Here is a 12,018-nt window from a genome sequence, read left to right as displayed (position 1 = left end):
CATAAGAAAATAAGGCAAGCAACGATAAAAAAAGACTACATAGAACACCCTAAGCTAAGGCAAGCTAAAAACAATGAAATGGTGCCCATCTAATGCAAGCTAAAATAAGCAAATTAAAGGCAAGCTATAACAAGGAAAGCTAAGAGAAGCTAAAGCTATGGCAAGCTAATAATAAACTATATGATAAACAAAACTGGCTAAACTAGGCTAAGCTAGGCCAGCTGGTCTGAAAAAGCTAAGGGAGACCATTGCAAACTAAACTACACTAAACCAAGACAAGAAAACTAAGATAAAGGAAGATAAGGCAATCTAAACTACACAAAGCTAAGATAAAAAAAAGAAAAATTTCGGGAAGCCAAAGAAAAACAAGCTCAAAAAGTTAAGGTAAGGCGAGCTAACATAAGTAACATATCATAAACTAATTTGTCTTGATAAGCAAAGATGGAGAAAGCTAAGCTAAGGTAAGCCAAGACAAGACCTGATAATGTAAGGCAAGCAAAGATAAAAAAGATTATACAGACAAGCTAAAATATGATGTTCCAAGATAAGAAAAACTGGGCTAAGCTAATGGTGTGATGATTTTTTTCTCATATATAATATTATATCATACATTCTGTGCATAGTTCAAATAATATAACCCACAACAGAGCTCACTGTAACCCAAACTGTGTGAGCAGCTTAAACTGTACTGGTTTTATACACAGAATTTACAGTTAATAAATGAAAACATTTTATCTTGGGTGGGCATTTTGTCTGTTTAAGGACTTCATTTAAGAACGCAAATGAAAGTTTTTGCTGATCAGCCTGTCTGTTATTCCTAACATATTAATTCTTAAATAAAAAAAGATTCACACATATCTTTATTTATGTATAAAGGTCTGATAGCACCTAATGTGGTGATTACAGTTTTTAATTGTAAACTGTGAAGAATTGTAATTTTGTTTTTTATTAAAATTTTACTTCTTGCATACTTGATTTTCTTTTCTAAGCTGAATGAGGTGATTCAGACCTAATTAAGCCTCATAACTGAATTCTCTATTATTAATAGGGAAAAAAACTAGTATAAAAATGAAATTGTAAAATCTCTAATCATTAAATTAAAACCCTAAATCCTTGTCTAAATGGCTCATTTTGAGTTAAAATCTGTTTTCTGCAATGATGACTGAGCTCACTGTCTCACCCTGCGGCACTGAATCCATCTGCGGCTGTTTGCAGTCCTCCGCTCGATGTCCGCCGCCACCACAGTTATAGCAGGACATCTTCCCTGCTGCCCGTTTCTGGCCTCCATTTCCCACAGTGCCATGTGGCTGATAGAACCCAAAGCCCTGCTGCTGGTCATGACACGTGACACTCTGCGGGTAGAGTGAAGGCGGGACCATCATGGGGTATGAGAAGTGCGGGGCTCCGGGGCTGGTGGCACTGGAAGAGGCGATGAGCGGACTGAGGTGGAGCAGGGGTCCCAGTGTGAACACGGAAGGTCCAGCTGAGAATGGCTGCAGGTAACCAGTGGCTGCGTATCCCGGCAACGCTCCATAGGGGCTGCAATTACCATGGCAACCACAGGAGCTGCAAACACACATGGAGGCGTTGTGAGCTAAACTCTGATCCGTAGAGGGGGCACCGGAGGTGGGCGGGGCGGGGCTGGATTTAGGCTGGTAGTAAGGGTTCCCGGGGCCTGCAGCAGTTGGGTTGATGGACATGGAGGAGGTGCAGGAGGATGAGGTGGGGGGGCAGATGTGATATCCTGTTGGAGAGGAGGAGAGGTGGAAGAGCAGGGGCGGCTGGGAGACATGGTGGAGGCTGTTGGAGGTGGAGGTCAGAGCAGAGCTGGTTTCCACCATCAGACCCACGGCACCCCCAGTCCGCCTACGACAAACTGCAGCCTCCTGAGGTCCAGGGGAACCATCTATGCTGAGACCAGTAAACTGGTTCTCCAGCCTGGCCGCCACCCCTACTCCAGACCCTAAACTGGAACCTGCTCCGACTGCAATCACAGCCAGTGGCTTAGTCCTGTCATCAGTGCAAAGCGGAGAGGGACGGGGTTTACGTGGGGAGGACCGTATGCGTGTTGGGTTTGGGACAGACTGAGGGTAACTGGGCTGCGGTTGGTAGAGAGTCTGAAGGAGGTTGAAGGGTAAATGGGAAGAGCAGGAAGGCAGGTGAGGAGGAGCTGGATCAGTCTGGACGGGAAGAACTTGGGCTGTGGGACGACCCGAACCCATGGTACAACTGGAGTTCAAGATGAAGCGGTCCTTCTCTGTACCACTGAGTGGGTTCGAACCTGAAACACCTAAACCACAGCATGGTGTGTTCAGAGTTGGATTTAATCCATACATCTGTCAGAAACATCTCAACATGTGTCATTGACTGAAGGGTTTTCTGGACACCCGAGTGGAAATCCGATCAAGTAAAACTCAGCTGATCCGTCCCACTCCTAAATGATTTCATCTGCATGAATCTGGAGTATTTTAGTAGTTCTGTGAAATAACTTACGCCCCAGAACGTCTCTGGTCCTGTCAAAGGCTGAGTCACAGCAGAGGGGCATCCAAGAGGAGCAGGAGTATCCAGAGGATGAGCTTCTGTCTGTGGACATCAGATGATGTGGTACTCCATCCACCTCCACCTGCAGCTCCCCTGCATGACAGTTAAGGAATTTAAGTTTGGACGATTGCTGTTGAACAGAATATTCTACTTTTTCAGGACACTGCGGAGAAAACCTTTGACTTTCACACTAAATTTTTCACATCCTAAAATGCTGCACTGGTTTAAAGTCAATTCACATCAGTTCTGCTAAACCCCTCATTTAGGTACTGAACAGGTTGTCAGGATGTTACAGAATCAATCAAGCTCCGAGAGTAAACGCAAACGTTTTAGAGGAAATTAATTCTTCTTATGCACTTTATATACAAAATAAGTCCAAATGCTTGCAAATCTGCTTCTTTTTAAATAATGCAGCAGTTAGATATGCACAGATTTCAGTTTTCAAGGCCAATTCAAATGTCTACTTTTTGAAACTTCTAACCTGGTGAGTGCATTTTTTGATGAATCAAGTCTAACACGGACATTCTTCGGGTTACTGAGAAGAGGCTTCGAGGTGTAAACACATCGCTCTGATATTTCTGTTTAATAAACCAGACTGTGTATCTCAGAACATCACACATTATACAAACAATTCATGTTTAATAATCTGCAGCATTGTCCAACTGATTCAACAATAATTCGAATTGGCCCTGAACTGGATGGAACTGAACATTTTGGGTTCAGTTCATTCAAGTTTATATTTCTGGTACCAGTTTACCAGATTAGTCCTCTTAAGGCAGTGTACAAGAAAAACAGAACCAGTTCACATCCACTATTATGCAATAAAGCCAGATTCAGATGCCAATTAGTAAAAAGCTGTGAATCCACGAATAAACATGAACATGGAATGCTAAATTTTAAATTCTGTGTTGATTCCTTCTGGATTGTGAAGATGTTTCTTGGCAATAAATCTTATACTTTTCAAAAGCTTCTTTATTTCCCATTAAATGGTTCCACATTTGCGAGTAAAAAAGGATGGTTCCTGCTCAAAAAAAAACCAAATCCTCTCTGTTAATGACGACAAGTTATTCTGCTCGTTTGCTGTTTATTGGACTGGATAATTGAATTTTCAGGAAACAAAACATTTTGGAGGTTTAGCAATTTATCCATTTAACAGAAGGGGGCCTCCATACAGAGTGGTAACTGGTACCTCCTCCCCATGCTGGTCACACGTTGCTGTGGGATGCTGTCCCATTCGTCAGCTAGCATTTTTCACAAGTCAGTCACTGTGGGTGTGTTGGTCACTTTGGCATGAGCAGCACGTTCAACCTGATCCCACAGGGGTTCAATATAGTTGAGGTCAGGAGTGCAGGTGGGTGATGCTCTCCACTCCCAGGTTCAGGAGGTAGACTGATGAATTCCATACTGTGGGTTTACATCTTAGAGCAGAGTAGCAATATGATATTTCCACTGGTTGGAGAAATTCAGCTCAATATCTCTCAGCGTTGAGGTTTCTTCCAATGCTGACAAGCCTTGGTTTTCCAGTAAGTGAGCTACCGGCCCACACCATCACACTGCCTCCACCAAAAGCTGTTTGGCATTAGCAGAGAGGATTTTTCACAACCAACAAACTCAGCTCCCCTCCTCAAACCCCAAATGCATTTCTTTACAAATGTGCCTCAATTTCTTGCCAAGAAGCAACGATACAACAAAGAAATTGGCGACCAAACACAAAGTTTAATTTCCTTTTAACATCAGCTCCCCCTCTTTTAGTTTCCCTGACTTTATTTTTATAATAATTCAAAGAAAAAAAACAGAAAGCTTACTTTAAGTGTCACCACTGTTACCTTTTTGCCCCTTTCGGCATTTCTCTTGCAGTTTTGGTCGTTTCTTACCAGAATTTACCGGGAATGTAAAGGAGCCACCTGCCAAAAGACGCTTCATACCCACAATGCTTCAATTTCTACTTACCTTGGTGACGTTTTATATCTGCTATCATGGCTGACGATTTAAAGTAATTTCTATAAACAGCTCATAATGTGGTTATGAGACCCTAATAAATAATATATACCTCCAAGATCTCCCTTAGAGTTTTATGGTTTAATCAGGGGTTAAAATCTTTCTTCTTTCTGAAGAGTCAATTGATCAAAACAGGGATAAGAATTGCAATCAGTAGAAATACAATAAACAGTCTATAACATCAATTAAGACTAGATAAGCAGGCAGTTATGAATGGGGTCCAAGTCGTCCCCATCAAGTCCGCCCCCTGCCAGCCCACATTCCCTCCCAGTGTCCCGCCTCCTCTCATGTAACCAGCTCACCCACATCAGTAGGTAATCTGCACGATATCACTCACTCCTGAAAGCTTTAGCCATTATGATGCACTTTGCCTACAGGTGGTGTTGAAAATAGTTTTAACATGTCATTAAAATTCCGTCTATATCATAAAATTCCCACAATATTGTTAAGATTACCATGTCTATATCTGGGAAACATAAACCCATCCCAATACCCTTACATTTAATGGCTGTTCAACCAAAAAATCATTACAACAATACTGGGAGTACCAACCCAATTCATAAATCCCTATATCCCCATAAAATTCCCCAAATATACTCAGAAGACCATGTCTTGACCAATATACACTGCTCAAAAAAATAAAGGGAACACTCAAATAACACATCCTAGATCTGAATGAATGAAATATTTTCATTGAATACTTTGTTCTGTACAAAGTTGAATATTCTGACAACAAAATCATACAAAAATCATCAATGGAAATCAAATTTATTAACTAATGGAGGCCTGGATTTGGAGTCACACACAAAATGAAAGTGGAAAAACACTAGAGGCTGATCCAACTTTGATGTAATGTCCTTAAAACAAGTCAAAATGAGGCTCAGTATTGTGTGTGACCTCCACGTGCCTGTATGACCTCCCTACAACGCCTGGACATGCTCCTGATGAGACGGCGGATGGTCTCCTGAGGGATCTCCTCCCAGACCTGGACTAAAGCATCCACCAACTCCTGGACAGTCTGTGGTGCAACGTGACGTTGGTGGATGGAGCGAGACATGATGTCCCAGATGTGCTCAATCAGATTCAGGTCTGGGGAACAGGTGGGCCAGTCCATAGCTTCAATGTCTTCATCTTGCAGGAACTGCTGACACACTCCAGCCACATGAGGTCTAGCATTGTCCTGCATTAGGAGGAACCAGGACCAACCACACCAGCATATGGTCTCACAAGGGGTCTGAGGATCTCATCTCGGTACCTAATGGCAGTCAGGCTACCTCTGGCGAGCACATGGAGGGCTGCCCTCCAAAGAAATGTCACCCCACACCATTACTGACTCACTGCCAAACCGGTCATGCTGAAGGATGTTGCAGGCAGCAGATTGTTCTCCACGGTGTCTCCAGGCTCTGTCACGTCTGTCACTTGTGCTCAGTGTGAACCTGCTTTCATCTGTGAAGAGCACAGGGCGCCAGTGGTGAATTTGCCAATCCTGGTGTTCTCTGGCAAATACCAAGCGTCCTGCACGGTGTTGGGCTGTGAGCACAACCCCCATTTGTGGACGTCAGGACCTCATACCATCCTCATGGAGTCGGTTTCTAACCGTTTGTGCAGACACATGCACATTTGTGGCCTGCTGGAGGTCTTTTTGCAGGGGTCTGACAGTGCTCCTCCTGTTCCTCCTTGCACAAAGGTGGAAGTAGCGGTCCTGCTGCTGGATTGTTGTCCTCCTACGGCCTCCTCCACGTCTCCTGGTGTACTGGCCTGTCTCCTGGTAGCGCCTCCAGGCTCTGGACACTACGCTGACAGACACAGCAAACCTTCTTGCCACAGCTCGCATTGATGTGCCATCCTGGATGAGCTGCACTACCTGAGCCACTTGTGTGGGTTGTAGAGTCCGTCTCATGCTACCACGAGTGTGAAAGCACCACCAACATTCAAAAGTGACCAAAACATCAGCCAGAAAGCATCGGTACTGAGAAGTGGTCTGTGGTCCCCACCTGCAGAACCACTCCTTTATTGAGTGAGTCTTGCTAATCGCCAAAGATTTCCCTTTGTTGTCTATTTCATTTGAACAACAGATGTGAAACTGATTGTCAATCAGTGTTGCTTCATAAGTGGACAGTTTGATTTCACTGAAGTTTGATTTACTTGGAGTTATATTGTGTTGTTTAAGTGTTCCCTTTATTTTTTGAGCAGTGTATGTATATGCGAATCTCCCGTTCCACCACAACCCAAAGGTGCTCTATTGGATTGAGATCTGGTGACTGGAGGCCATTTGAGTCCAGTGAACTCGTTGTCATGTTCAAGAAACCAGTCTGAGATGATTCGTGCTTTATGACATGGCACGTTATCCTGCTGGAAGTAACCATCAGAAGATGGATACACTGTGGTCATAAAGGGATGGACATGGTCAGCAACAATACTCAGGTAGGCTGTGGCATTGACATGATGCTCAGGGGCCCAAAGTGTGCCAAGAAAATATCCCCCACACCATTACACCACCACTACCAGCCTGAACCGTTGATATAAGGCAGGATGGATCCATGCTTTCATGTTGCTGATGCCAAATTCTGACCCTACCATCCGAATGTCGCAGCAGAAATCAAGACTCATCAGACCAGCCAGCGTTTTTCCATCTTCTGTTGTCCAATTTTGATGAGCCTGTGTGAATTGTAGCCTCAGTTTCCTGTTCTTAGCTGACAGAAGAGGCCCCCAGTGTGGTCATCTGCTGCTGTAGCCCATCTGCCTCAAGGTTCGACGTGTTGTGTGTTCAGAGATGCTCTTCTGCATGCCTTGGTTGTAACGAGTGGTTATTTGAGTTACTGTTGCCTTTCTATCAGCTGGAACCAGTCTGGCCATTCTCCTCTGACCTCTGGCATCGACAAGGCATTTGCGCCCACAGAACTGCCGCTCACTGGATATTTTCTCTTTTTCGGATCATTCTCTGTAAACCCTAGAGATGGTAGTGCGTGAAAATCCCAGTAGATCAGCAGTTTCAGAAATACTCAGACCAGCCCGTCTGGCACCAACAACCATGCCATGTTCAAAGTCACTTAAATCACCTTTCTACCCCATTCTGATGCTCTGAACTGCACCAGTCATCTTGACCATGTCTACATGTCTAAATGTATTGAGTTGCTGCCATGTGATTGGCTGATTAGAAATTTACGTTAACGAGCAGCTGGACAGGTGTACCTAATAAAGTGGCCAGTGAGTGTGTATATATGTATATATATCTATATATATATATATTCCTACATTAAAGGCTTTTTCAACAAAAACATTGTAAATTGTCATTTAACAACTGACTCAAATTCAAAAATTCAGAAAATATCCCAAAAAATAAGGTAAAAATATTCATCAGAAATATTCTCAACTTTTTAAATATAATCTCATTTTTTATAATTAATCTCAACAATTCATCAGAATACTCAGAATGCTTCTAAGAGAAATACATTCATTCGCAAAGGTTAAGTACATGGGCATACATTAGTTTAGCAAAATGGTAAAGCATGGGTACAAAATGGAGGTGTGAATGAGTGATTTAGGATTATCAAGCTAAATAAAAGTCCCCCTGCTGACCTGACATCAGTGCATCTTTACTGACTACCAAAGCATGATACTATCAGAACTTAAATAAAAGATATGTATTGTTCATACTGATAAACCTATTGTTTTTTGGTTTTTTTTAAATATTCACTCATTTGGGATTTAAAGCTTGCAACATGTTTAAAAAAAACTGGGACAGGGGCAACAAAAGACTGGGAAAGTTGAGGAATGCTCATAAAACACCTGTTTGGATCATTCCACAGGTGAACAGGTTAACCATCATGATATATAAAAGGAACATCCCTGAAAGGCTCAGTCGTTCACAAGCAATGACGGGGCGAGGTTCACCACTTTGTGAACAACTACGTGAGCAAATAGTTCAAGAACGTTTCTCAACGTACAGTTTCAAGGGATTTAGTGATATCATCTACAGTCCATAATATAATCAAAAGATTTAGAGAATCTGGAGAAATCTCTTCATGTAAGCGGAAAGGCCCAAAACCAACACTGAATGCTTGTGAAATTCGACCCCTCAGGAGGCGCTGCATTAAAAACCAACATCATTCTGTAACAGATGTCATCACCACGTGGGCTCAGGAACACTTCAGAAGATAAAACTCCACCATGCAAAACCAAAGCCACATATCAACAACACCCAGAAATGGCGCTGACTTCTCTGGACCAGAGCTCATCTGAGATGGACTGACCCAAAGTGGAAAAGTGTGCTGTGGTACGACGAGTCCACATTCCAGATTGTTTTTGGAAACCATGTACGTTGTGTCCCCCGGCCCAAAGAGGAAAAGGACAATCTGGATTATCAGGACAAAGTTCAAAAGCCAGCGTCTGTGATGGTATGGGGGTGCGTTAGTGCCCATGGCATCATGGGTAACTGGCACATCTGTGAAGGCACCATTAATGCTCAAAGGTACATCTAGGTTATGGAGCAACATCTGCTGCCATCCAAGCAATGTCTTCTTCAGGGACGTCCCTGCTTATTTCAGCAAGACGATGCCAAGGCACATTCTGCACATTCCAACAGCGTGGCTTCGTAGTAAAAGAGTTCTGGTACCAGACTGGCCTGCCTGCGGTCCAGGCCTGTCTCACACTGAAAATGTGTGGAGCATTATGAAAGGAAAATACAACCACGGAGACCCGGGACTGTTGAGCAACTGAAGATGTTCATCAAGCAAGAATGTGCAAGAATTTCTCCTACAAAGCTTCAACAATTAATCCTCCGCTCCCAAACGCTTATAGAGTGTTGCTAAAAGGAAGGGTGATGGAACACAGTGGTAAACATGACCTTGTTGGAACATGGTGCAAGCATCAAATTCAAAATGAGCAAAAACATGCAAATAAAATAAAGTTAATTAGTTGAACATTCAATATTTTGTCTTTGTAGTGGATTCAACTGCAAAGAGGTTTAACAGGATTATTTAAATCAATGTGTTCTGTATTTACTGTTTCACACAACGTCCTCACTTCATTGAAACTGCGATTGTACATTAGTGACACAAGAAAAACAAAAGCTCTTTTTTGGCTCAGGTGCCTCACATCTTCCATTACCTGCAGTGGAGGTGGGGGGAGCTGAGATTCCCATGTGACTGGAAGGTGTCACTCTGGCGATGCCGCTGCAGGGCCGCTTCTCCATCTTCATCTCCCTGCTGTGGAAACACCAAAAAACACTGAAATCGTGAGACATCTTTTATCCACCAGGGGGAGACATTGTCTACTAAATGGGTCTGCTTGGTTCTTTAGCAAACATGTTTAATACCGTGGGAAAACTGCTAAAGGAAATTTCTATTTTTTGCATCCTGTTTAGGCACAAGCACACACACATCCTCACCTGGCTGGAAAGCTGCTGATGCTGGGAACGGATAAAGGAAATTCATGCACAGGTTTGGATCTGTGTGGGTACAGACAGATTTTCCTGCAGGTCCAAGTTTACTTATTGCTTCCACACAGATTTTCTCCCATTGGAGTACGTCTTATCTCTGATCCCCCACCAGCCGGTTAACCATTGACCTTTTATGGACTCCACAGATTTTACAGCCACAGAAATCAGTTAAGGCTGAGCCAAAACCAACCATGTCCAAGAATAAATTAGATTGACGCTTTAACGGATTACTTGAAATCCGTTTCCTGAAGACAAAACAATGATTTGAACCCTGAATCGTCCCTGAACAGCACCACAAAATAATGCAAATTTACACAAGACAAATAATCTGACAGTTGTGATTTGCAAACATATAGAAGCCTTTCTGAGCTGTCAAACTTATCGGATTTCCTTAGACTCTCCAGGTGTTCTGGCTGAGGTAAAATTATTTTCTCCGGCTTACTCTGCTGATTTTTGAAGTTCCAGCTGAGTCTTGAGTTTCTTCTTTGCTCCCTGGGTCAAGTCGTACTTGTTGAGGTCCTCCTCTGTCAGAGCTAAAAACTTTCCACAAAAACAGGTTTGGACATTTTTCAGAAAAGGTTAAAATGGTTGTCTGATGGCTTATTTATTTATGCATAAACACATAAAGGTCTGCAGACCTCCTCCATGGTGAGCTGTTTGAAAACTGGGTAGTACTTGTGGAGCCGAAGTTTGCGCAGCCAGTCCAGGATGCCGTTCTGCTCCGGAGTGTTGGGCTGGGACTGTGGTAACTGTGCTGGGTGGGACTGGGAGCGGGGCAGGGAATGTGAGTGGGGTACCTGCTGGGAATGGGACGGGTGCAGGGACTGCATACTGGGTTGAACGCTGGTTTGTGGATGAAGATGGTGCTGCAGGGGCTGTGGGTATGAGTGAGGCTGGCTGTGAACCAGCGAAGAGGACGTGTCGCCTCCACCGGCTGCAGAGCTCCTCGAGGGAAGAGGGGGCATGGAGGGAGGCAGCGGAGTGTGTTGGGGAGGAGGAATGGGGGGAGACATAAGGGATGACAGGTGAGGGAGGGAACGAGTCAAGACGGAGCTGTGGGTGCTGACTACGGGCTGGACACTGGCCACCCGGTACACCGCCCTAAGACAGGAGAGGCAGTCAGAGGAGCAGAAATGATCATTGGAATTCAGTCTGATAAATGTGTTTTAACAGAAACACAAAACATGGAAGCAAAACTGAAGACTCAGCTAGTGGCACCTAACAACTCTTCTCCACTGTGCCCCATCATAAAACATCACCACCTCATAAAGAACATTTTCATCCCAGCTGAACTCGCTATAGGAGCTCACCATCAGCATCCTGGTTAATTTAGGTCAGATGTTTACATCATGGAGATAAACGGCATTAATTTTAGACTGTTATCGGTTCTTTTTCATGGTGTAATAATTATGCAACATATGACTGCACTGAATAAAACAAGAAACGGACACAAGCTTAAATTTGCTGCCAATTTTCATGAATCCACCCAGGTTTAATATATGCAAACACTCCCACTAATACTTGGCTAAATGTCTCTGTCACCTGGCAGAATCAACTCATTTAAATTTGGTCTAAGCATTTAGAAATAGTTCAAGCTTCTTCCGCAGGGTTAGATCTGGGAGCTGAAACAAGCTGACCTATGAACTAAGAACGAAACTCAACAAACTTTGGTAACATCTGCTTCACTTTTTATAAATTTAAGTGGTAATTAGAGATTTAACTGGATAAAATTCAACCTCACAACAAACTAACCTCCACATTCAGTGCATGTGATCAATGGGCTGTAGCAAATGCAGATACAGTTATGCAGAAATTACAAAATGAAGCCTTCAGCTCTGTTTGTACATTGTTTAAGGTATTTACTTTAAAAGTGGATTTGTGCGTCTGCTGTGCTGAGGCTTAGAGGAAATGCACAAAACTCAAATCCAAAACATCAAGGAGGAACAGAAATAGATTCGTAGTGGCCCATCATTATCCTGGTCACTGTTTGTTTCAGCCTCTGAGCCGAGATTACTGTCGAACAGGCTCAAAATCATCAT

At 43.4% G+C, this 12,018-nt stretch overlaps 1 protein-coding gene across 1 annotated transcript in view; it reads right to left on the bottom strand.

Annotated features, from left to right (window-relative positions):
- zcchc14 (zinc finger, CCHC domain containing 14) overlaps positions 1-12,018 on the bottom strand; it is a 41,200-nt gene that overhangs the window by 2,553 nt on the left and 26,629 nt on the right. Inside the window, exons 9-13 of the mRNA XM_047388451.1 lie at positions 10,618-11,080; positions 10,422-10,519; positions 9,649-9,746; positions 2,494-2,634; positions 1,181-2,290 (exon numbers count right to left, since the gene is read on the bottom strand). Of these exons, the coding sequence (XP_047244407.1) occupies positions 1,181-2,290; positions 2,494-2,634; positions 9,649-9,746; positions 10,422-10,519; positions 10,618-11,080 (1,910 nt within the window). The remainder of the gene's footprint in view (positions 1-1,180; positions 2,291-2,493; positions 2,635-9,648; positions 9,747-10,421; positions 10,520-10,617; positions 11,081-12,018) is intronic.

This window comes from Girardinichthys multiradiatus, chromosome 2 (assembly GCF_021462225.1).
Source record: "Girardinichthys multiradiatus isolate DD_20200921_A chromosome 2, DD_fGirMul_XY1, whole genome shotgun sequence".
NCBI classification, from domain to species: Eukaryota; Metazoa; Chordata; class Actinopteri; order Cyprinodontiformes; family Goodeidae; genus Girardinichthys; species Girardinichthys multiradiatus.
This window is presented reverse-complemented; position numbering and strand designations above follow the sequence as displayed.